Source organism: Miniopterus schreibersii (assembly GCF_964146895.1).
Source record: "Miniopterus schreibersii genome assembly, chromosome: 21".
Taxonomy (NCBI): Eukaryota; Metazoa; Chordata; class Mammalia; order Chiroptera; family Miniopteridae; genus Miniopterus; species Miniopterus schreibersii.
The window spans coordinates 6861115-6887885 of record NC_138123.1 but is presented as its reverse complement, the minus strand read 5'-3'; the positions used below and the strand labels follow the sequence as shown (position 1 = coordinate 6887885).

The 26771-nt window shown below is 39.6% G+C and overlaps 1 protein-coding gene across 5 annotated transcripts in view; it reads left to right on the top strand.

Annotated features, from left to right (window-relative positions):
• Positions 1-22885, top strand: part of NVL (nuclear VCP like) — a 43544-nt gene extending 20659 nt beyond the window's left edge. For 4 of the 5 annotated variants that reach the window (XM_081123939.1, XM_081123938.1, XM_081123937.1 and 1 more), the window contains 8 exons: positions 1447-1509; positions 4669-4788; positions 7737-7836; positions 14068-14174; positions 14574-14650; positions 17149-17237; positions 17610-17680; positions 22514-22842. In XM_081123939.1, coding sequence (XP_080980065.1) covers positions 1447-1509; positions 4669-4788; positions 7737-7836; positions 14068-14174; positions 14574-14650; positions 17149-17237; positions 17610-17680; positions 22514-22558 — 672 coding nt within the window. In that variant the 3' untranslated portion in view covers positions 22559-22842. Of the gene's footprint in view, positions 1-1446; positions 1510-4668; positions 4789-7736; positions 7837-14067; positions 14175-14573; positions 14651-17148; positions 17238-17609; positions 17681-22513 lie in introns of all 5 variants that reach the window. The other variant, XM_081123936.1, reaches the window with a different exon arrangement.
• Positions 22886-26771: the final 3886 nt, after the last annotated feature.

Genomic DNA, 26771 nt, shown 5'->3' with positions numbered 1-26771 from the left:
AGCGATAAACTAGTGAATCTATGCTAATAGAATTTATTGTCTGTTTCGAAGGGGCAGGCAGCAAACAAAAACAATAAAATTATTAACAATTCAGCTAAGTTCTAAAGGAAGTAAGCAGATTGTTGTGATAGATTGATTGGGAGATGGCTGTTGTAGGTATGGTGTTCAAGGGATGGTGATATTTAAGAGCCCTGAAGAAGCAGCCACATGAAAAGGCAGTGAAAGAAGGGGAAGCATCTTCCAGACAGAGGGAACAGCAGTTGTAAAATCCCTGAAGTGGGCTGGAAAGGGGTTGGTGAGTTTGAGAACCAGAGGGAGAGCCAGTGGCTGGACCAAAGAGAGTCCCAAAGTATAGGCTTGTGAGCCATAGTAAATGTTTCAGATTATACTGGAAGGTAAATGAGAAACTTAGTAAAACGATATGACCTGACTTACATTTTTTAAAGAGTGCTGTGTGCAGATGGATTGGAGGAAAGCAAGAGTGAAAGAAAACCAGTTAGGGATTTGGGGAGTCTTATTTGTTTGTTTGTTTTTTGCTTTTGCATGTCCAGGCCAGAGATAACAGTGCTCTGGATTATGTGGTGGTATAGTGGAGAAATAGAATGTGTCAGGCTCACATATATTTTAGCATTAAGCTAATAGGATTTGCATATTAATTGGGTGACATGACAAGACAAGGGATCAAGGGAGACACCAAGATTTTGGCCTAGAAACTATTTACTAGATGGGAGGAAAAGAATTAGGGGCATGGGTTTGGAGGGAGTTGGGAGACCTTCAGGAGTTGTGCTTTGGAAATGATAGATTTGAAATATATGGGTAAAACCCGAATGGAGATGCTGAGGAGTGTGTGCACTATAGATCTGGAGCTCAGGCATCGGGTGCTAAGAAAAGAACTATTCCCTGATCATTTTGAATTTTCGAGAGATTGCATTCAGGTTATAATTCTTGGGTTCTTCTACACGTGTAGCCATGTGTTTCTCTTTGGCTTTGAACCATTATTCTTAATTGCAGTTGAATCTTTATTTTTTAAAAATAGCCTGTTAACACTGACCCTTGGTAAAGACTTAAACTGATGTTTTGAAATTTTTGCTTATAAATGAATGAATGATTGCTTTCATTAGGCATTTCATTAGGCATTTCTTGATACAGAGATTATGATCTTTCACTAGAATTCCAAGCTAGGGCTATACACGTATAATACATTTCCATAAATATTTGTGTCACTTTCCTCTGATTTCTAGTCTTAATGATTCTTAGAAAGTTTTAGGTTAACATTTTCTTTTTACCCATTTCTCTTTTTCCCATATGCCGCCTCCTATTTTGAAAGAGGCAACTATAAAAGTGGGGAAATAAGAGTATAAACCACAAGAAGTCCCCGTGTTATCACAAATTATTGTTATTATTTTATATTTGTCTTATTTGTATCTTTTTGTTTCCTCTTACTAGGCTGTTGCAAATGAGTCTGGGTTAAATTTTATATCTGTCAAGGGCCCTGAATTACTAAATATGGTAAGTTGTTGTGGCATTAGCCAGTGTTTTAGATAAGGAAGGTAATGACCATTCAAATTAGAGTAGAATGTCCTCAGACCTTTGAAACAATTGTGAAATTTTGGTAAAACCACCTCTGTAGTTGTGAAGAAGTGGATCCTTACTCTGTTGTACTTAGTTGTATATACTTTCTTAATTAAGTCTGGTAAATTGTGAGCCTGTTTTCTCATCTGCAAAATGGAAATAATCATAGTAATTAACACTTTAAAGTGTTTACTCTGTACCATGTATTTGTGAAGCACTCCACATATATTATTCTTCAACAACCCTGTGAGAGATGAATTATTGTTTCCTCTGATTCACAGATGAGGAAATTTAAGTATAGGAGGTGGGGGAGGTAGAAGATGGTAAAGGGGGGATAAATGGGTGATGGAAGGAGACTTGACTTGAGATGGTAAACACACAATACAATATACAGATGATATATTATAGCACTGTATACCTGAAACCTATGTAATTTTATTAACCAATGTCACCCCAGTAAATTCAATTTAAAAAAGAAAAGTGCCCAGCCGGGTATGGCTCAGCAGTTGAGCATCAACCTAGGATCCAGGAGATCGGGGTTCGATTCCTGGTCAGGGCACATGCCCGGGTTGCAGGCTAGACAGCCGATCAATGACTCTCTCATCATTGATGTTTCTCTCTCTCTCTCTCTCTCTCCCCTTCCTTTCCTCTCTCTGAAATCAATAAAGATATGTTTAAAAAAAACAAAAAAAGGATCCTGGCTGGGCGTGGCTCAGCGGTTGAGCATTGACCTAAGATCCAGATCACGGTTTGATTCCCAGTCAGGGTACATACCTGGGTTTCGGGCTCGATCCCCGGTCGGGGGTGTGCAGGAGGCAGCCAATCAGTGACAACTCTCATCAGTGATGTTTCTCTCTCTCTCTCTCCTCCCTTCCTCTCTCTGAAATCAATAAAGACATATTTAAAATTTAAAAAAAAGAAAAGTAACTTAAGTTTGAGGGGTTCGTTAACTTGGTCAGAGTCTGCCAGCCAGGAAGTAGTAGAGCTGCTAAAATTTGAATCTGGTTTGTGTGACTCCTGGTTCTGCTTCCCTTGGCCTGTTCTGTGGCTCAAATGAGTTAAGTATTAATAAATAAGAATACTTTGGGGGAAAGAAATCACTAAAGTGCTATATAATAACTTCTTTCAGCTTTTAAGCAATGTATATCTCAAATTTAAGAGATAAAATTTCTTTCTATGCATCCTTATAAAAAATAAAAATGCCATTCTGTAATATTCAAACAAAGACAAAATGAGAATGGTATCATTTGTTTTAAAAAGCTTTTTATCCCTGGCCAGTGTGGCTCAGTTGGGTGATTGTTGTCCCATGTACCAAGAAGGCACCAGTTTGATTCCTGCTCAGGGCAAATTCCCAGGGTTGCAGGCTCTATTCCCAGTAGGGGGCATGCAAGAGGCAGCTGATCCATGTTTCTTCAACCTTGTCAGTGTAACCCAACAGTATAAAAGAACTGACAGTAGGACTTTGGGTTTGGTACTCTGAAGGTCGTTAGTAACTTTAGGGAGAATATTTTCAATAATTGTGTTTTTAAAAGCCAGATTATGATTGAAAACAGTGGCAGATAAGGAGCTAGAGACAAGTATAGGATCCTTGTGTGAAGTATTTGTTAAAGGCCAAGATAGGGGTTTTTCTTTTGTTTGCTTATTTTCTGTTACTGTTGTCTTTGTTAAGATTGATTTTGATCTGTCCTTTGACACTAGGTTTACCTTCCCCTAAATTAAATTTCCTTTTGCTCTGTCATTTTGGCTTGCTGCGTCTCAGGTCCCTTTCCTAGCTATATTGATTGATCTCTGCCATCATCAAGTTTGAAACTTTCTCTCTTCCTACCTACTGACACCTTTTCTTTAAGAATATCTACTGAATATTTTGGGTTCAGCTACCCAAATACAGTTTTTGCTGAATTAGATTTTTCAGGGAGCTAAATTGTTCCACTGTATTTGTACACTGCACAGGATGTTATGATCAGAGAAAAATTTAAAATGGTCAAGGACTTTACGATATAATACAGTGAAGGTAGAAGAGCTCACAAGTTGTAATAGTAGGAAGTGCTATAAGAGCAAAGAAGAGAGTAATGGGAAGAAAGATTAATGGGGATCTTTTCAAATGCAGGAACTCTTTGGAGGTAGGTTGGAAAGGCAGTTCAAGAAAGAGAAGCAAAATGAACAAAAGTACAAAGGAAAGTTCAGGATATGTGTGTGAGGGAAAGACAGCTCTATTCAAATGAGAAAACAGAAATACTTTAATCACTCATCTGCCATATAGTCTATTCCTTAATTACTTTATTATGACCATATAGTCATAAAATAACATCAGAGATACCGTATGATGCTGGCACTGGAAACATATTTTCAGATTCTGTTTTACTTAGCAGTTTTATTACAACAAAACTGCTTTTCTTAGTTAACTAGTTTGAAATTTTACAAGAACAGTGTCTTATGCCTAGCTAAAAGTGAAACCATATTCTTACATATAACTTTTTATTTTAATTAGTTCTAGCGTTATATATAGCTGCTAGTGAGTTGCTGTATTTCTTGACTAATCTTAATATTTTATAGTTTGGTTTAGATTTCAACATACATTATGTCACATGAGAGCTGTTAGACTCCTGTCTGGCTCAGTTTGCCTCTTCTGATGCTATGTGACAAAATAGCTCTTTCTTTAGCAAGATGACATGTAGAAATGATAGTAGAACAGTAAATTGTCTTGTTCACATTTAAAATACTGTTGAATTAATGAAAATTATTATTGCTGGGTATTTTATATGCATAAAGCCTAGGAGATCACTTCTAAAATAGAATAGAATTGTGAGATCTTTTTTGACCTATAGAAGACCTTCCATTGCATTTAGTCTTCATTTTGTAAATGGAGAAAATCTTATAAGCTTTTAGTAGTTAATTTTATTAAGTGGAACCACATGCAACTGGCTATTTTTTTTTATAGGTCAAAAATGGGCAAATACCAACAATTGCATATGGTTCAAACAATACTTTTTGGACTCTGACATATATATGTCATTTAAAACAAGTTTTACTATAATTTGGCTTAAACCCCAATATTGAACTGTCTCTCCGTTTTATCTCCTGTCTGTGTATGTTTAGTACGTTGGTGAAAGTGAGCGTGCTGTGCGACAGGTTTTTCAACGAGCCAAGAACTCAGCGCCCTGTGTGATCTTCTTTGATGAAGTGGATGCCTTATGCCCTCGGAGATCAGACCGAGAGGTAGGTGTCATCAATTTGTGTTTTACAGGTTTCTTTTTAAGCACCACAAGCCTTTTATAAGTTCTTATAAAGTAAGTTTTTATAAAGTTTATATAAAGTTCAAATAGTTCTTGTAAAGTCATTCCTTGAGAACATTGAGACTGTTTACGTGAAGAAAACCTAGTAATTTGAAAACAGGGCCGAGGGATAATTTTTGTATCTTTTTTTTTTGCATATTAGTTTGGTTGCATGTACCAGATTCACACAAATGAGTAGCTGGGAGTGGAAATGATACTGGTTTTAAATAGCCTGCCTTGTAATCTTAAGATTATCTTCAATTAAATGCGTTCTTGAGGCAGGAAAAAATGTAATCTAAGACATGCACTCACAATACAGTCAGGCAATGTGCCCTGACTGCACCATTACACTCTGGGGAAGATATAAACTTGGTCTTCATTGACTACCACTTGTGTTACTACACTGAGTCATAAGTCATAGGTCTTAGAAATTTCAGCACAGAGAGTGCCCTGAAACAGCTGTTAACAGGAGTACAGCTGTGTAAAGAGTTGGAAGCATAGTGGTTGTGTGTTTTTTGTGGTTTGTTTTCAGATAATTATTCTGTGTGTGTGCTCTTAGGTAGTGAAACATTTATTCAGTGCCTCATTTCACTTACAATATTTAGAAACATTCAGTAGTTGCAAAAACAAAACTTGACTAATATAAGTGTGATTCATATCATAGCAATTTTGTTTCCTCCTCCAGTAGTCATCAGTATCATCACAGAATATCTTTATTACAGTCTCTTATGATAGTGATGTCAGTGGCCAGGTCAGAGGTCCTTCCTGTTCCCCTGCCAGCTGTCTCACCCCATGGTCTAGTGTGGAATACAGAGCAAAACACTATACTTTCTATCCAGCGATTGGAGCGTGATGTGCTCTGGATTTTACTCGTGCCACAAACTTCATTTGTCGACAGCCCCTTTCATTGGTTTGCAGCTCTGTTATCAACGAGTAACTTCAGTATTGGGAGTGCATAGGTTCATCCAGTCAACCACTTGCCCTCAGAGAAGTCTGCAGCCATACAAACTACATTCCTAACCTAGGTTCTCTCCCTCTGGAATACCGACCAGCACACATTTTTGCATTCCAATACATGTGTTTCAGTTTTCAACATTTTCACCTAGGGATTCTGAAAATATTTGAACTTTGAATTTATTCTTATTGTACAAGTTGTATATGAATGTATACTTTTGAGAATTGAAATGGATACACACATAAGGAGAGTGAAGGCCTTCTCATTCTCTTCCCTGTCATTCTTCTTGGAGGGGTTACTTATACTAGCAATTTAGTGTTTAGTATTTGTCACTCAAGAACGTTTTCCATAAACTGAAAAACATGTATTTTTTAGACTTTTTTGTATAACTGGTTATTCTATCTTGATGATTTCCCCATGCACTTAACTTTATTTTTTTAACTTGCATAAATATTCCACAGTCTGGATATAGAATTTATAATTCCCCCGTTTTGGACATTTACATTGTTTCCAGCTATTTCTCTTACAAACAGAACTATAGTAAACATTCTTATAACATGTTGTGCACATGTGGGAATATGTGAGAGTTTTAGAGGTAGAATTTTAGGGTAGAAGATGTATGCACATTATATTTTGAAACCTAATATGAATCATTATTCCTAACATAAACTACCAGTTATATACCCCCACCAACAGTGTGTAAAAATAACCATTTCCTACAACTTTGTCAACAGTGGATAATACCCATCTTTTAATTTTTGTCAATTTTATTGGCAAAGCATATTAGATTTTAGTTTTTATGTCCCTGATTATCAGTGAGGTTGATTTCAGTGATTGTATATTTCATCATCTATAAATTGCCTAATCATGTTCTTTGATCCTTTTGCTATTGAAATGTTTTTCTTTTCTTTTTTTTAATAGGAGCTCTTTATATGTGGTAGAAATTAATTCATTGTCCAATTATGTGTGTTGGTACTATTTTTCCCAGTCTTGTCATCTGTCTAATTTTCTTTTTTATATACAATGTTATAATTTTAATATGGTAAATTTAACTACCTTTTCCTCTATCGATTCTGAGGTTTTTGTCTTGCTTAGGTAGGACAATGTTTTGTTTTTATTTTTACCCAGTAATTCCTTTTTTTTTTTCAGTCTAGATTATAATTCTATTAATCTCCCATTAGTGTTGTTTCTCCAAGCAGTGATAAGGTGCGCCAAATTTTTTTTTTTTTTTTTTTTTAAGAAATCAGTGTGTTAAACTCATTACCACCTCTATACATAAAATTTATGTTGAAGAAAGGAAATGAATAACAAAAAGAAACACAGCACCACTTTTCTCATTTTCCTCCATTGTGCAGTTAAAAAATTTCTGTATCTAAATGATTTGTCTCTATTTACTAACCCCCTAACCTTTCTCTTAGAAGTTGCCCTGTAGCTTTACATGTACTGTGTGCTTCACAGAAAGGAGAATACGACTCAGTGTCCCAGATGAAACATCTGGTATCCTGGGGAATCTTACAAGGTGTTCAAAAGCTGAGTCTAGATTTGTCCAAAAGGAATTCATTGTGGCTCTGGATCTTTGAATAACTCAGAGGCATAGACATGGGGATCAGATAAATCTGAGTTTGAGTTTCATCTCTACCCTTATCTAGCTGCGAGACCATGAACAAATAACTCAGCATCCTCTCTCAGCCAGTTTCCCATCTAAACTGTGGATAAAATAAGAGTATTGCTGGGGAAACATGGGGGTGAGAACACGTTTTGTACAGTGCTTGACTGTACAGTAGTGACTAGTCAGGAAATGATCATTGTTATCTCTTTTGACAAAAACTTTCATTCAAATTAGCAAATGTATTGTTTTGTATGGCCAAAAAAAAAGAATTGGTGATGTATTTTTATTTTTGTTGTGGGCTGATGGAGCTATGTTTCTTTCTTTTTAGACAGGAGGAAGTGTCCGGGTGGTGAATCAGCTACTTACAGAGATGGATGGTCTGGAAACACGTCAACAGGTTTTTATTATGGCAGCCACTAACCGGCCAGGTAAGACAGAAGTATATGAAACAGAAGCATCTAAAGACTTTCAGCATTCAGAAACAATACAGTTTACATGCATCCTGGTAAAGGAAGATTACATTTTGGAAATCCCTTTAGGGTTCATAAGTTGAAATAAAACTTTAGAAAGCTTTTGTGTAAACTACAATAAAAAACACAGTATTGCCTAGTTTGCATGGGTTTTTGTTTTGTTTCTATGTTGCTGCTCAGAAAGTTCTCTTGTTGGCAGAGAACACATCACTTACACCTTTGACCACAGAAACCTGAATCTGGATTTACGTCCTATGGTTTCTCTCAAGCTTGTCAGAAACAACAATGAGACTCTTCATTGTATCTGAAGATTGAAGATAGGTTTTTTAAGGTTTTATACTGGAACCATGTCCTTATACCTGTGTTTTACTATTATTTAAAATTGTTTACAAGCTTAAGCACTCAAAGAGGGATTTAGAAAAAGTCTCAAAACTTCAAAGGGGCCGGAGGTGGCTTTTACTATGGATCCTAAATTCTCTTCATATTGTTTAATACGTATGAGCCACTGTGTCATAGCTGCTCCTACATTGATACTTGTGTTAACTCTGATAGCAGTAATATGGTAATTTAATTCCTTAACTGGACTTACCAGTTTTCAAGCTGGTATAACTTTTTATTTCATGTAAGTTACTATGAAAACTAAAACCTTCATGAATTACATGCCATTTTATTGTAAAATGAAAAGTTGAAAATTGTTATGTTTTATACTCTCACTCTAGTAATAATGAAATGCTTTCTTTGGAATCAGACAGAACAAAGTTTGAGTCCTGGCTATAGCACTTCATATCTTAGTAACTTCTCTGTTTCAACCCCAACTGGTCTAACACCAGATAAGTGAATTATAGTTCAGTTTTGACCCTAACCATCTGGAGTTAGTGTCAGATCCTGCAAGTTAAGGAGTCAGTCCTCTTTAAGACTGCCCCCAACTTAGATGCCAGCCACAGAGGCATCTCCAGGACACTCACCTTTCTGACCAGCCTGCTACAGATTTAGGGGCATGACCCCCCTCAAGTTCAGTAATTCACTGGAATAACTAATAGAATTCAGGAAAGCACTGTATTTACAATTACAGCTTATTATAAGGGATACACATACAGGTAGGTCTTGGAGGGAGTGTGTAGTTTCAATGCTCGCTCCATGATGTGTCACCCTCCAGACACATCAGTATGTTCATAAACCAGGCAGCTTCATCTTGCTAACCATCATTTCTTCATCTGGGAAATGAAGATAATACCTAATTGGCAGGATTGTCATAAAGGTTAAGTGATATTAGCAATCCCACAATGTGTGCCAAGTAGCTATTTAGTAATTATCATTGTCACAAGTGCTTGTGGTAATAATAGGAGCAGTCATTAGGTCATAAAATCACAGTCTTCTTAGAAGAAACCTTGAAAGTCCCTCAGATTTGGACAGAATCACCTCCTACCTTTCCAAAGCAGATACACGTCTTTTCTAACATTTTAGGAAGAGAGTCTTTGGTCTGCTGTCTGGAATAACCTATCCTTTCTTGAACTCATCATTGGTCATGTTTGTTTAATGTAAATACCCTTTTAGTTTAATCTCTGTAGATTAGAAAATAATAGGTCCTTCAGTGTCAGTAGGTTTCCGTTAAACCCTCTCCTTCGAAACAGTCCAGGCACATCACCTTTCCCTGTGGGTTTTCCCTGTGATCTCTATTCATCTGGAATTCTGTATAATGCTCCACGTTGTCCGTAGTTGTAAAACCCAGAACTGAATATAATCGTCTGTGTTTAGTTTAACCAGTGATACAAATGACAGATGAATCATCATGTGGTATGTGTGTTCTGACCTTTCCAGAGTCCTTGAGTGTTGTCTTCCTGTCCACTGCACCTTACTTATCCCTGTTCCTCCATCTGAAACCCCATAGCATTGAAGGCCTGCCTACATTTACACATAGATGTTTTACATCTTTTTCACTTGCATTCATGCTTATTAGGCCAATCTGTTCCGTTATACACTATGCTGTGACATTCTGGTTGGATTGTTTATAACTTACTTTTTGCTCAGCTTTAAGAAATCCCTTCTTGACTGATGTTCTGGTCACCTATCGCTGACTGACAAACTCCTGCAATACTTAGTGCCTTAAAGTTGCCGTTTTTGCTTTGCTCATAGTTTTGTAGGTCAGGAATCCAGGAAGGGCTTATCCAGGTGGCTCATCTCTCACCCACATGCCATCAACTGGAGTGACTGGGCCAGAGAATCCCCTGCCAAGGGGGCTTCTTTCCTCATGTCTGGTGCCTTGGTGCTACTTGGCATGTCTCTCTGCCCCACACTAATTGTCACTTTCCAAGGCCTCTCCATGTGGCTCGGGCTTCCATTAACCTAGTTCTCTGGGTACTCTGACTTCTTACATGATAGCTGGATCCCAGGAGACCAAGGTGGATGCTGCCACTCCTAAAAGCAAGACCCAGGACAGGCAAACTCTGTTGGTCAGGACGGTGACAGGAAGGCGCAGATAAAAAGAAGAGGAGGTAGGAATGATGTCTCAGAACATTTACTCTGTCATTCGTCAAGTATTTATTTTTGAGTATATGCCTGGTCCTGCTGAGCTTTGGGAACTCAAAGGTTAACGATTCAGAGGTTAACTCAGAAAAATTCTTTGCCTGCATATATTCTGATTTGGGGCTGGGGAACATAGGATAAATAATAGACAAATAAAATCAAGCCGGGTAGGAGGGTACAAAATGGCTGGTGGCTGGGGAGCGGAATCCTAATTTAGACATGGTCCCAGGAGGCTTCAGCAGAAGTGACGTGTGATTATTTCATGAACCCAAGTGGTGTGAAGAGTCAGGCTGTACAAAAGTCTGGAAGAGGAGCGCTCCAGGCAGAGAGCAAACAAGTGTAAAGGCCCGAAGCGAGAACAGATTTTGCCTGTTGGAGAAGCAGCAAGACAGCGTTGTGTTCAGAGTGAACTGAGTGGTGGGGGCAGTGATGGAGAGACCACAGGGCCTTTTATGTCGCAACAAGGGGTGTGGATTTTAGTCTGCCATGATGGAGAGCCAGAGGAGGGTTTTGAGCAGGTTTCAACACTGTTTGTTCTATGTGGCTTAGTTGCTGTGAATTGACTAACTCCCTCAGAGAATGGCCGTAACAAGTCTCCATGGTTATAGATCCAATTAGTGTGTGGCATGAAAGAGAAGCCCACATAGGGAAACCAGATGGCACTGCAAAGCTTACTACAAAAACTGTCTTCTCTACCCAACCCTCCCCCCTCTGCCCTGAGGCAACCACTTGGAAATTCCTTGAGCTCTTTTTTCTGTATTTCCTCCATATTTTCAAATAATATGTTCAAACTGTTCTTTCTTACCAGTTTCACACACTGCCCATTAACTTTTTTCTAAGGTAGATGAAGATCGTTACTGTGTGTTCATCTTTTCTCCACTCCCTCAGCTTCACCCCTGCACCTTCTGTTCTCTTCACTCTTTCCCCCCAGTATTTCTGTATAGTTTTATCATAGCTTTGCCAAATCACTGGTCAGTGTTCACATTGCTTAGGACTGTGTAAATATTTCTCTCTGCTCACCCAAGCATAAGACTATGATTCGGTTTCCCTTTTCACTTGACCTTGTTTTTCTTAGGGTCAGTAACCCTCACTTTTTTCTTTGCTTTCTTTTCTGTGTTCCTATTCTTCGTCAGGTATGTTACACAAGTCAGTTTTATTTATCTAGATGATGTATCAATTTCATTTGATTGTTTGTTTCTAGTAACCTTCTGGAGCTTTCAACCCCCCTGCTCTAGTCGGCACTGGCTGCCCTCTAGGTCTATGGTCTGTGGTAGAAACAGCTGTTATTTCAGGACTTTGCTGCTTTCCTTTTGCCCTTTGTTTTGCCCTTTGTTTCTGATCTTATCTCTCTCTTGGTTTACGCTCTCATTTTGCTAGAACTTATTTTTCAGTGGCTTTTCTAGGAAAGGTCATGTAGGAGGTAAAGTTTCTGAGTTTTTGTATGTTTGAAATTATCTTTATTCTCTTCTCATTATTGATTGGCAGCCTGGCAGGGTATAGAATATGAATTGAAATTCCCCCCCCCACAATTTGTAAGCACTACTTTTTTCCTTTAAAGGTCTGTTTCATTCTGATTCTTTTTATGTGACTTTTTGTTTATTTGTTTTATGTGTGTACTTGGTGGATCTTAAACCTCCTGCATCGATCTTCTAAATTTCCTTTTTACTCCTATTTCCATCTCTGTCTTTATTTTTCTTCCTAATGTTTGAGGTACTGGTTTTTAGAAAGTAAATGAAAAGACTGCCCTCTGCCCATTCTACCTCTGGTTGCTCTGAAGAACTGTGACAGCCTTCTTCTGATGTGTAGTGTGCCAGGGTCCACACCCTGCCCTGGAAGTAAACCACTTCCCTGTGCTCAGCCTGAGGACATGGAGCTCCTGGTACAAATCACATCCAGACCACGGATGGCCTAGTTTTCATCTCTCTTACACACAGCTTTGCATTCCCTTCTTCAAATACATACCAGCTCCCGTAAAGGATGTTCTCAGTTGAGGAACTGCCTGTTCCCACTTAATTCCCCGTCTAGCTGGTTAAAATCACTCCTGCACAACATATAGAATTTATGAAACCCAGATAGCCACTCCAGCTTATTACTTTTCTTTCTGTTTCAGTAGCAATTGAGCATCCAGAAAGAGTTTCTGCCTTCTATATATGACTCAGTTGAAAAAATAATAAGTAAATTATGGTTTCTAAGCTTCTGGGCAGGGATTAGATTTGCACTTTTATATTGCAGAGATAGCTGTAGTTCAAGGTCTCTATCCATTGTAAGCCCTTAATTATTTGTCAGATGAAAGCGTGAATGACTGACAAAGAAGGTTTATTTCAGTGTTTAGCCACTTAAGTTCCAAGTGAAATGTGTTCCCTCACCTATCTAGTCTGAATGGCCGTGGACCATGGTTGAATGCTCCTTGAAGCCAGTTGAACACTGACTTGATGCCATAGTCAGGCCTGTATATTTTGCCCTTTGGCACAGTACTGCCCTTTTAAAATTAACTTAGGCCCTGGCATCACCTCTGCTGACTTCTAGGTACCCTGGTACATAGTAGAACTCAGTAACTATTTGTTTAATGAATCATAGACGAAACCTACTTCTGTTTCATGAAGGCTGTCTGATCTTATAGTAATTTTCACTGGACATAGAGTCTTTTGTTAGTCTGAAGATCCAATTTTTGTAAAAAATAGCATTGGTGACATATGCAATATACCATAAATTTTACCCATTTAAAAAAAAAGTATGCAATTCAGTGGTTTTGAGTATATTTACAGAGTTGTAGAGCCATCCCAACAATCTAACTTTAGAACATTTCCATCACCCTAAAAAGAATTTGTGTCTGTTAGCAGTCACTCCCCATCCTTCCCCCCACCTGCAGCCCTGGGCAACCACTAGTCTACATTCCGTCTTCATAGATTTCCCTATTCTGGATATTTTATGTAAATGGAATTGTACAGTATGTGGGCTACTGTGCCTGGCTTCTTTCACTTTAAGTGATATTTTCAGGTTTACCCAAGTTGTGGAATGTATAGACATCACTTTACTCCTTTTTATTTCTGGAAAATATTTCCTAGTGTGGATACACCACATTTTATTTATTCACCAGTTGGTGGACATTTAGGTTGTTTCTTGATATGAAGGGGTGTTCCTCTTTAGGCATCCGTCTCTTTTGTGAGTGAATGCATTTTGTCTTTAATGCTTTGGGGTTGTTGGTGACTTTCTCATTGCAAATGTAAGAATTAATATCTTGACTTTAACCTGAAATTCTGTCATTGACACAATTAGGTAGGGAACCAGTTGAGAAATGGAACTAATCTAACTGCAAGATGTTGTTTGTTTGTACCAGGTGATGCCTGGGGATGTGGAAACAATCTGAACATACTGTGTCATAGAGTTGACAGGATTTGCTGATGTATTGGATGTGGATGTGGGAGAGTAGAATCAAGCTTGACTGCGGGTGTTGGACCTGAAAAACTGGAAGAAAGAGTTGGCATTAATCAAGATGGGAAAGACAGTGGTAGGGCCCTGTTTGGGAGGAGATGGGAAAAGATCAGGATCTCACATGGAGATGTTGGGTTTGAGCCAGCCTCTCTCACTTCCTAGAGCATCCATCCCTTGCATGTGTCTCTTCTAGATCCTGTTTTATTTAAGACACTTTTCTCCCTTCCTGTCTAGATATCATTGACCCTGCGATCCTGCGCCCAGGCCGACTGGATAAAACCCTCTTTGTGGGTTTGCCACCCCCAGCAGATCGTCTCGCCATCTTAAAAACTATCACAAAAGTGAGTAAAGGAAATGGTATATTTTTGTGTCCATTTCCCTTATTTTAAATACAGACAAGTAGTAATTCAGGATGCCTAATCACCTTCGTTTCTGCAACTTTAAATATTTCTCACCTTTGGGAAGATTTTTTTTTGGGTGGTGGTTGGTTTTTGTTACAACTGCAGACAAATTCTTCTAACATCATAAGCGCAAATTGCCTTTAGCTTGCCCAGGTTTAGAGCCTGCTTCTTAACCTCATTTCTCAAAATTGAAATTAGTAAAAATCTTATAACACTGCCCTGCGAGTCAGTTATATTCATTTAGTCAAGTATCCAGTACTGTTTATTAAGAACCTGTTATGTGGAAAAGTATCAGTCTTTAAACCCTCAATGAAAAATAGTTTCTTCTCTCTGATTTAGAATGGCACCAAACCCCCAATGGACGCAGATGTGCATCTGGAAGCCATTGCTGGTGACCATCGCTGTGATTGCTATTCGTAAGGATCTCAGTGTCATGTTGGTTAATTCTCTGAGGCTCAGTTTCCTCGAGTGTCACATGAGGGAGAATGTTGTTGGAGGATTAGATCAGGTATCCTATGGAGCACTGAGCATGGGATCTGGGCCTCTTCTCCTCTTTCCTTAGAGGAGCAGCTCCCCCTGTGAGACTCTGAGGAATTCCTAAAGTGGGGCCCCCTCCATATGTTGGCTCTTGTTACTCAGCTACCCTGACCACCACTGCTGCCCATCACAAACTGTCCTGTCCTTCCAGAATACTGGTGACCAGTTGCCAGATTATTCAGGTGCTTCAGCATTTGAAAGAACATAATCCACAAGTGCTCATTTTCTAAGACTCAGAATTTATTTCACAGCACATCCATGCATGAACATCCACACATCCTATAGTAAAGGCAGGAAGTCAAACATTTCTGCCTTCAGCGCTCATGTTCCTGGTGCCATGTAGTTTTTGTTGTTTTTTTCATATGTTTTCAAGGAAATTTGTTAACTTTCCCAGTTTTAGTACACAGGAAAAAATGAAACAAGTTTAACAGGAAGACATCTCCTCTGGCTTATTTGAAAAGCTCTGTTGATTGTCCACAGTGTACTTGGGGTTCCTGATATTCCTTGTAGGGCAAGGCCTAATAATGGGCTTTCCCAAGCTGAGTCGAGAAAGGGGGTTTTTGTCTTTGAGGTCTTCAGAAGTCTGTTATTCAGCAATGTAAATTTATATCCAAGGAACACATCCCACTGGTGATAGCATAGGCACTCAGTTATTTCCAGTCCCTGTTGAAGAATTTCACATAACCACCTTGTATCAATATGACTTCACTTGAAACCATGCTGATTATTTTTAGGGAGTGTGGTCAGAGACAAAGTTTTATCTCCAGTTTTTTAATATATGGACCTTTAGGGCTCTGAGTGTCAATATTTGTTCCTACTCACATGAGAGAGATGCCGCTCTGGTCAATAACCTTGGCTCATTTAAGAAAGCAGGGATTGTCTCAGTGAAGGGGAAGTCGGCAGTGGTGGTGACGGGCAAATATCCTCCTTCCCTTTAAGGAGAGTGGACCTCTTCCCTAGTTGGGAATCAAATCTGTACCAGTCTGTAATTAAGTGAACTTACCACTACGGAAAAAAAGAGACTTAAGTGAGTAGTTTATAGCTTGCAGAAAAGATTTTCTCTGAGTAATGGAGGCAGCTTTGATGGCAGAATTCACCGTGGGCCAAATCTTTTGGATTACATCACATAGGGTGTTAGAATTCAGGTTGAATGGCGTACATTTTGTGTTTTAATGCCAAACCATGTTAGAACTGCACAGTTTGAGAGACACTATAATACTACAGCCTTCAGCTACCTGTAAGTGATGTCTCAGGACCAGTGTTGGATTTAACATTAAGGAAAGGAATGACTAGCCCAGCGTGTGTGTAATTATTAGATAATGTTACAACCCTAACGCTTTACAACAGAAACATTGGATTCAGTTAATAATTTAAACTCTGTGGGTCTTTAATTGTGTATATTATGTGGATCATCAACATTGTATATTAAATTAGGTTAATGTCTGGAAATAAGGTTGTTGTCCCAAATTCAAACTCTTTCTCAAAGAATCACCAAGAATTGGTCAAGATGTAATGTTGTGAAACACCAGTCAGCACCATTGTCTTCCAATGAACTCAAAAATCATGCAGACTCAGCATATTATTATAAGGAATAATTAAATGAAGGCTTGTTAGTTCTTGTCATATTTTAAGTGACTTACGATGTGTCTACTTAGCTTGAGCTTGAATCAAGTGCATCAAAGGCTTCCGAGCCTTTGTATTTTTCCCTGTTGAATGTGGAGCCATAAATGGCGTCTTATCTAGGCTTGTTTTGGACATTAGGTAATCAAGGAATGGGCCAGCACTTCAGCACAGGCCGCAGGGACAAAAGTTCACAGTAAATGTGTCAGTTTCTTTCTACTGATGATCTAAACTTTTTATATTAACATGGGTATCTAGAGCTATTATCATGGGACTATTTATGATTCTTGCATGGTTTCCTACATGATTGCCTTTCTTCTGAAAGTTAGAAATATTTTATTTTTTTAAACAGTGGTTTTGTTGCTTTTTTTTTTTTCTTTTTAAACATATCTTTATTGATTTCAGAGAGAGGAAAGGTAGGGGGGGAGAGAGAGATAGAAACATCAATGATGAGAGAGTCATTGATCGGCTGCCCAGCCCGCAACCTGGGCATGTGCCCTGACCGGGAATTGAACCCCAATCTTCTGGATCCTAGGTCGATGCTCAACCGCTGAACCACGCCCAGCCGGGCAGTTAGAAGTATTTTAATGAAAGCTAAAAGCTCTTTCCTACAGACTATAATTAGTTTATCCCACCTTTATTGGGCAGTTTCTTTTCTGACTTTAATGTGCGACTTAAAATAAAATTGCTCTCAGGCTTCTTTCTAGTCTAAATAGTATCTAAAAATAAATAAATAAGAATGCTTCTTTTATTACAGGGGCGCAGATCTCTCTGCTTTGGTGCGGGAAGCTTCTCTCTGTGCCCTGAGACAGGAAATGGCAAGACAGAAAAGTGGAAACGAAAAAGGTACAATGCTCTTTAGAGTCCCTCAGTTCTAATCAATTACCACTCTAGACACCTAAAACCACTGTTCACCTGAAATGTGATCATTTTCTAGAACCTCTTATTTGTGATATTAATACTGGTATTTTCTGATGAGAGCTTTAGAGACCTTTCAGAATATTATGTAACCTCTATGGCTGACAGTTATGATAGCAAAGTTACTTGGTGCCCTCTAACAAACGTGTTAGACAAATGCTTAGGTTTAGGCAAGTTCTCCTTTAATGCTTAGAAGTCTCTCAAGTTATAAATTATAAATCACAAGAGTTAGAAGTTATGTTATAAATCACGACTAGCATACTTTACCCAGATGTATATGTTTGTGCATTTGCTCCGCAGGTGAACTCAGGATCAGTCAGAAGCACTTTGAAGAAGCTTTCAAGAAAGTAAAATCATCTATATCAAAAAAGGTAAGAAACTTCTAAATGTGTAGAGGAAAGAGGCTAGAATGTAGACCAATAGATTCGAACTCATGAAAACAAGCACAACGATTGCCTTTGTGGGAGTAGTCTTGAGATTTAATTTTGGGTATTTCTTAGAGACTGAAGCACAGACAATGAATGACCTCTTGTGTTTGTTTCCTCAATCTCAGGATTCTTAATCAGTCTCATTCAAGTATTTGACTTACTGCACCCTTTTTAATAAATAGCTTCTTATCTTCTTGGACCTAGACTATTCAAACTAAGCACTAGGGACTTACCCATAAGTTTCAGGAAAGTAAAAATATCTTCACCATAAGGTCAGAAAAAGGTTTAAAAAATCATTTTTACTTTTTCTTGCATAAAATGCCAGTTTTTACATGTTGTTTCTTTGTTGAGGCGTTGTTTGTAGTAAATTAAAACTGTTGCTATTCAGTGAAGTCCGGTAGCCTGACACTTAAAAAGAGAATTGGCAGGAAAATACCCAGCCCTGAGAAATGCCTGGGTTGGATACTGTTGTGATAAGTTTTGTTCACTTGGATATCTTTTGTTTCTGGTCTTCTAGAACTGTAATATGCCTTAGCCATGAGAACATGTTCATGGACTCTACTACAACTTCCTTTAAATTGTTAGCCCTTTATTACCCAGGCTCAGTATTTCTCATTATGATTATTGATTGAAAACGGTAAGTCAAAGTCCAAACTGTTACATGAAATGGATTGCTGTGTTTCTCATTGTGATTATTGATGGAAAAACTAATTCAGCCCTGGCTGGGTGGCTTGGTTAGAGCATTGTCCCAATAGGCCAAGGTTGCAGGTTCAATCTCTGGTCAGGGCACATACAAGAATCAACCAATGAGTGAATAAATAAGTGGAACAACAAATTAATGTTTCTCTCTCTCTCTCTCTCTTTCTCCCCCCCTCTCCCCTCCCTCTCAAAAAATCAATAAATAAAAATTAAAAAGAAAACTCCAAGTCAAAGTCCAGACAGTTATATGAAATGGATTGCTGTTTCAGTGCCTCCAGTCTTGGTCTAAAGCTCTAAGTTAGTTGACCATCTTTTAACTAAAAGAACCAGTTAAGGAGTTTGGGCTGGTGGTGGTAACTTTAGGCCCATGAGTTACTACTTCTTCAGCTACAGGGAAGTGAGAGTCTGCTGAGTCTGTCACCCTATTTGGAGAAACAGTAGTCGGCCTTGGCCTCGTAGGCATTTTTGTATATCAGCTCCTGCGGCTGGCCACAGAGCTGACTTCTGTTCTCACCCTCACTGCCTGTTTTTATATTGTATATTGTTTTTATTTCACTGGACATCTTTGAATAAAACAGTCTTATTAATCAAATCATACATAGTTTGACAGTTAATATTACCGGCACTTTTCATTTTGATCAACAGGAAACTAGTTCTGTAAGTGTACTCTCAAAAATTTAGTCATTAAAAATTTTTTTAATTTGAAACTTTCTTCCAGCCTGAGTTTTGTGGCTTTTCAAGAGTGAGGGCATAGTGGCATAGCTTCACATTTGCCACTCTCATCCTCTAACAGTATTTTTAATTGAAATTTAATTTGCACAAGTACAGTTCCGTACATTTTAACAAATGTAACCAGCACCGCAGTCAATATAGAGGGAGCATGATCATCACTTCCGAAAGTCCGTGTGCCTTTGTGGTCGTCAGTCCTTCCCAAGCGTCCCTGCGGCTGGCCATGGAGCTGACTTCTGTCCTCACCTTCACTGCCTGTTTCAGAACTTTGTACAAATGGAATTGCACAGATACGCTCATTTCTATCTGGCTGCCTTCGCTACTGCAGTGTTTCTGAGATTCATGCCCGATGTTGTGTTTTTCAGTTGGTTGGTTCTTTCCCTTGCTGAGTAGTTTTCTATTACATGCACCTACCACAGTGTGCTTATCCTCTCACGTGCTGATGGACATCTGAGTTGTTTCTAGTTGTTTTAATGAAGAAAGGTGTCCTGAGAGTGTGTGTGTGTTGTGTTTATTTCTTGAGTAACCCGGGGAGGAGTTGCTGGGTATTATGGTAAGTGTATGTTTAACTCTGAAGGAAACTGCCAACCTTTTTTCCTAAGTAGCTGTGTCATTCTGCGCTTTAGGAGAGCTCCTGTTTGCTCCACTGTCTCACCAGCACTTGCGTATTGTTTCATCTTTTCATTTTTAGCCATTCTCCTGGGTGTGAAGTGACACCCCATTGTGGGTTGAATGGGCGTTTCCTAATGGCTAAAACACTGAGCACATTGTCATGTTTGTTGGTCATCTGGGCATGTTATTTCATGTCCTTACCTTTTGCTCTTAAAAAATTGAATTACTTTTTCATTAGGTCATGCAGGTTCTCAGTTTATCCTGGATTGAGGTCGTTTATCGCGTGCACAGGTGGAGGGCTTCTGCTCCCTGTCTGCTGTTTACCTTTTGTTTTCTAAAGGCATCTTTTGAAGAACAGAAATTTAAATTCAGATGAAGTCCAGCTTATCATTTTCCCTTTATAGTTTGTGTGTTTCTGTTATAAGAAATCCTGACTATCCCATGTTGGCAAAAATGGCCTCCTTTGTTTTTTTCTACACGTTTTATACTTCTATTTTTTTATGTAAAGGTCTGTAATTCATCTCAAATTAATTATTGAGTTTGATGTGAGGTAGAAGTCATGATTACTTTTTTCCGTGTGGCTATCTAGCCTCTCAGACATACTTAGAGAAATAGCGATTCCTCTGAAGTGAGTTAACATTAAATAGATGATCGGGAGATGTCTAACGGGAAAAAAAAGAAGAAAGGTGTGTGAGTTCTGTCCCAGAGTCTGCAGAGCTAGTCTCTAGCTCTGAAATGTGAGGCCTGTTCTCAGCCAGGCGAATCTAGCTGGTACCTCTCTTTCCTTGGAGCAGCTGTTTCCCGGGTGCCACATGATGCTGAATTTGGGGTTGGATAGTAATAGCATGTAAGGTGGATTTGGTGTCCAGCAATTGGTTGATGTAACAGTAGGGTCTAGTTTAGAGTCCAAATGCGGACATTGGTCACCTGACCCAGTTATTCCTCCATAACTAGTTGAGGGTGAGAAGTGAGGACAGTGAGCAACATTTTTGCTGAGTCTCTGCGTGTGTCCCTCATCTACTCCCACTCTGGCGGTACCAACCTGGTAGTTCCTATCCTATTTTCTAGTGAGAGGCTATGTCCTATTGTGGTCCAAAGGAGATTTAATAGGCTGGCAATTTGTTATGATAGCTAGCCCAGCAAATAAGATGGGCTCTTTTTTGCCAGTTGCTTTTTAGAATTCAGAATGTTCATTTCAGATGTGCCATCCACTTCAGCTGTGCTCAGCAAGGCGGAATCCTCTCGTCCAGAATGTGTCACTGCACAGACCAGCAGAGCATAACTTATTCTGCTGGTTTGGTTTTTCCAGGACTAACTGCTCACCAGTGACCTGAGGCTAGGTTAACTATTAATAAATGCTGAAAGCTTGAGATTATTTCCCCACGTATTTATTATCTCAAATTATAGTCTTTTTACTCCGCCTACATGGCATTGTTCCACTGTCAGGAAGCCAACCTCACTCAAACATAAACTACAGTTTTTTTCTATCCCCTGTAAACACCACACCATAGAAACTCCTGTTTTGTTAACTTGTTGATTTAGTGTTTTTCACACCCACCAGCCAGAGCACTGTGATTCTCTTCTTCACACCCAGGGTTACATGGTTCATCCATTTGCATGATTATTTCTGTCATGTTGACATGTATGAGAGAAAAACCTCCCTCTACCCGAAGTATTAACGGGTTGCCTAAGATCCCATTCTTCCATCTATCCATAAACATTTACCATGTACCTACTGTAAATACGCCAGACACTGTGCCAGATTCACAAGATATAAAATCACAGAAAACATGGTTCCTAATCTTTATGAGCAATTAAGAGTTGTATGGTAGGTAAGCGCTACCACAGATGCACATAGATACCTACTAATCTGGGCACTCAGGTCCATCGATGTGACATAATGGTTTGCAAGTAGCTTTTGCTTATGAGAAGGTATTGGCTGCAGGACAAAGACAGTGCAGTGGATTCTGTTAAAAGCCTGTCTGACCCTATGATTCCAGACACCCCTCAGAAGGCTGCATGTAGTCTTAGCGATGCTGCTTGATTCTGGTGTATCCTTTTACCATCTTTGGTAGTCAAACATCTTTAAACCTTAAGCATTTAACTTCTGGAAATGTCCATAGTGAGTAGGAGGTTATATTTTATGTTCACCTTTGAAACCGTTTGAGAGGTACTTGAAAAATCACTGAAATAAATATGTAGTTTATTTTTTAAAATTATCTTCCAAACCAGAGGTGCCAACCTTAAGTGCAGTCTAGGAAATGGTTTTCATTCTTAAATGGAGTGTTTACCTCTTTTCTGTGCTTCAGTGTTCTGATTTCTTAGAAATAAATCTGTTCTGCCTTTATTTGTCTCAGGATTACCAAATTTAATGGTGGTAAACTTTTTTTTTTTTTTAAATATATCTTTATTGATTTCATAGAGAGGAAGGGAAAAAGAGAGAGATAGAAACATCAATGGGAGTCATTGATCGGCTGCCTCCTGCATGCCTGCAACTGAGGCTCAATCCCACAACCTGGGCATGTGCCCTGACCTGGAATCGAACCTCGATCACCTGGATCATAGGTCGATGCTCAACCACTGAGCCACACCTGGCCAGGCGGTAGTAAACTTTTTAAAAGTCAAAAACATTGTATATATGGAAGAACATATTATTGCTTGCAATTTCTGCACATGTTTTTAAACTATCTATCTCTCCATATTTTCCATATATTCTATCTTCTTGTCTCTTCTCAGGATCAAGTGATGTATGAAGCTCTGAGGCAGTCCCTTGGCCAGTGATTTCCCAGCAGCGGGCCATGGAGGAGTCCAATGCGTCAGCCTGGCAGGGAAGCCCACCTGCTCCGAGCCGGCACTTTCAGCTTGGCAGATTTGGTCTCATGTAAGCGTTTTATTCTCAAATTAACGAGGCCAAGTCGGAGTTGAAGATTTCTTCCCATCTGGTCAACCTTGCATGGAAACAGCCTACCGCCTCTAAGAGAAAAAAAAAAAAAATTGAACTGCCAAAATAAAATAACTGATGCTTTTTTAAAATAAAATTTTTATTTTGAAACAATCTCAACTGCACTATGGAAAAGTTGCAATTACAGTAAAAAGAACTTTCCATGTATATTTCCTACGCACCAAGATATTCCCCTGCGTGACCCACCATCAGAGTCAGGGAATCGGCAGTGACCAATGCTGCCATCTCATCCGCAGGCCCCATTCCATTTCTCCAGTGGTCCCAATAATGTCCTTCATAATCAGAGGGTCCGGTGTAGAATTAGCTGTTGTTATCAGTTGCTGTTTCTCTTTAGTTTCCTTAAAGTCTGGAACAGCTCCTCTGTCTTGACTTTGGCTACTTCTGAAGGATGCAGGCAGCTTCTTTGTAGAGGGCCCTCAATGTGGATTCCTCTGAGGTTTCCTCTGATGAGACTTTATGCACTTTTGGGAGGAATTTCATGAAGTGATGCTGAGTCCTCATTGCATCCTGTCAAGAGGCACGTTATCTCGAGTTGCCCCATTCCTGAGGTTGTCCACTTTGACCACCTGATTAAGGTGGTTCTGCCAAGCTTCTTGCACTATAAGATTACTTTTTTCCTTAAGGAAGTATTGGAAACTATATAAATAGTCTATTTCTCATCAAACTCAAGTATTACCATGTTTTCAGTGTGTTGTTACCCATTACAATCATTACATGGTGTTCAAATTTGCCCCTGGTTTGGGAGCTCCTTCACAGTGGCCTCTGGGTGCCTTTGATGAACCACCTGCTGATGCTTCCTGAAGGGTTTAATTCGTGTCGTGTCTAATCTCATTCCCCACTCATGGTGTTGCTCATGGTATATTCCGAGGCTGGATAGGTGGGTTTGGTTATCTAGGTTTTTTTCTTCCCAGATTTCTGCTCCACCTCACTCTACAAAAATTGTTACGCTTTTTTTTTCATATTAAATTTTTTTCCCTTTTATTGAATTTATTGGGGTGATACTGGTTAACAAAATTCTACAGGTTTCAGGTAGACAATTCTACAACACATCTGTATACTGTATGGTGTGTTCACCACCCCCAGTTATGCTACTTTTAAGAATGTCATTGATAAAATGGGGAAAGCATTACTACATAAAAGCAAATCAGGTAAATAAGACAGTCCTTTTTTTCAGGGAGTTCACAGAAGGATACAAACATCTAAACAGAGTATGACAAGGCCCAATGGAGAGAAGGGTGCACAGGGCCACAGAGGAGGCAGCACCGAAAGAAAAAGCATATCTGGGCTGTGTCCAAGAGATAGATGATCACGACTGAAGAGAGAATTAAAACCGTCTGTGTGTTTCCTTAGCATGTGGATGGGGCAGTCCAGCCACACTGGCAGGTAGTGCTCACCCCTGAGAAGAGGAGGGAGACAGCAACATTTGTTCCAAAGAACTTTTTCTTAGGTGTGGCGGTGAAAAGTCCACGTTGTCTTACAGCCAAGGACATTCCATCTTTCAAGAGCACAGTAAGTCTTAAGCTGGAAAGACCCAAATTCATCAGCTTCCATCCCTCCTCTTTGGTAACACCCGCACTTCCTCCCACAGAACTCATCGCCCAAGCTACAACTCAAGAATCATCATCAGTTCTGCTGGTAACCAGTCATTTACTATTTAGAAATGTGTCTGACATCTGTCCCTTCTATTGTTCCAACAGACACTGACCTAGTTCGGGCCGTCACCACCTTTCCTAACATGTACTTGGCCTCCTAGCTCATCTCCTGTTCCCATCTCACACACACAAGCAGGGCTGCCTTTACTCAGCTTAACGGCCTAAACTCAGCCTAACTACACGTGGACTTTTGCGATCTGATATCAACCCTCCTTAGCACCTGTCCCACTGCCTTTCCCCCAAGTGGGTTTATTGCCATTCCCATGAAGCCCCATGTTCTCTCAGCCTTTACTCACAATGTCCCCACTACCCAGAATGCATCCTGCCTACCACCAAACACAGAGCCCATTTCCTGGCTTGAAATGCCACTTCCTGAGAAGTTTCCCTGTCCCTCCCTCTGCCTGTTGTGCTGTCCTGGACTGTGGCTCTTACGTTAGATCAGCTCTATTTATGTACCAGATTGAGCTTCTCCATGATGGGAGTCCCTACTCATTTTGACATCTATAGCACTTGACACATAAGAACAAAACAACTTTTTAATAACACAATTGAATCGCCTAATGGCACGAAGCACAATTAGCATTGGGGAGATTTTATTTTTAATGAAAGTTTATTGTCACCGTGGCCGATGTGGCTCGGTTGAGCATCGTATCATACATCAAAAGGTTGCTGGTTTGATTGCCACTCAGGACACATGCCTGGGTTGCAGGTTTGATGCCCCAGTAGGGGACATGCAGGAGGGTATGTTTCTCACATCAATGTTAAAAAAAAAAGTTTATTGTACAAAATTAAGGCCTTCACATTTCATAGTTCACTGAGGCTAAAGAAAGATGATACTTTTTAAAAACCTACACAAAAATTTCACTTTCACTTCTCCCTACCCCCAACTATTAAAATGGCCTGATCAAATGTTATCAAAACAAACACTATAAGTAACACTAAGTCCTTTAAAGAACTATCCCAAATGTTATTTCTTGGCATAGGTGATCATGGCACAGGGCAGTGGGACCTTAAGTCCTCGTAAAGCTTCCCTGGAAGCTCCAGGCTGTCCATCGCCTTCAAATTCAACAACTGCAATATCATGCCTCCCGGCTACCAAGCGTATTTCCTTGAAACCAGGGAACTGATTAAGCAGCATGGATAACATCATCTCATTAGTTTCTCCTGGTAAATTATTAAGGAATAAAATAGAGTTTGGAGGGTAATCAGGGCCCTGAGGATCTGGTGTTGCAGTTCCTCGAGTGTTAGCTGAATGGTGCTCCCTTGCCAGGCATCTTCTTTGCTGTCATCACTGTCCCACAGTTTTGCCTTTTTTCTCAGCAAAGATGCCCCACATTTTAGATATCAAATCAGAATCTGGTTTTGTGTACTGGATGGATATTTTTTCCATTGCTTTTCAAAGAGAGTGGAAGGGGGAGAGAGAGAAATATTGATGTGAGAGAGGGACATTGACTGGTTGCCTCCTGCAACTGAGGCATGTGCCCTTGGCCGGAATCACACCCGCGACCCTTCAGTCCAAACCGGCCAGGGCCCCAGTTCTTTAAGTACAACAAAGGCTTGCCCTTCATCTTCATGGTTTTTAAAGCCACAATAGCTACCACAAGGCCAAACTGAGAAAACAGGGCGTGCAGGGATCGCTTCAATTCCTTCTTAACTTTGTCATTCACATTGTTGATATAAATGGCATGGTTTGGTCTGATACCCATCTTTTGGGCTAAGCTGTTCAGATAGCCAGAGGCTGTTGCAGTATCCCATAAGAACTGAACGTTGGGGGATTTGATGGAGGCTTTACGTTGTTTCCACCCCAGGTACCTACCAAACTGGGACTTCATAGCTCCCTAAAGAGAAACCAGCAAAGCTTTGGAGGTGGGGCGTCCTCTGGTATTCAGTTACTCCTGGAGTCCCTTTAGCAATACTTTTCCCTGGCTATGCCCAAATTAAACTGTTTCCTAAGAGCTTGGCCTACAAGAGCATTCTCCAGAACAAAAGCTTTAAAGGGGAGATTATATGTATTTATTACAACTGAAATTCTAATTACCTTCTCCTTTTGCACCAGACAGGAAAACCTGCTCTCCTACGCTGGCTGACCAGGAGTGAGCCTGGTAAGTGGACAATGGGTTCTTCTTTTCATACCCCAGCTAGCTTCACTGGCTTGGACTTTCTTGAAATTAATATTGCGGAAAGATAGACAAGTTTCACAATAACTGAAAACTTTACAAGCTGAGCCACTGAGTGAGGGAAATAGCTTAGTTCAGGGAGCTCTAGAAATGCTGCTTTGTAACATATAAGGAAATCTGTTTATTTAATTAAAAAGTCCTCTCTGAAAGTGGGATCAAAAGCTAATTGATTCAGCAAACACTTCTGAGCACCTACTTCATGC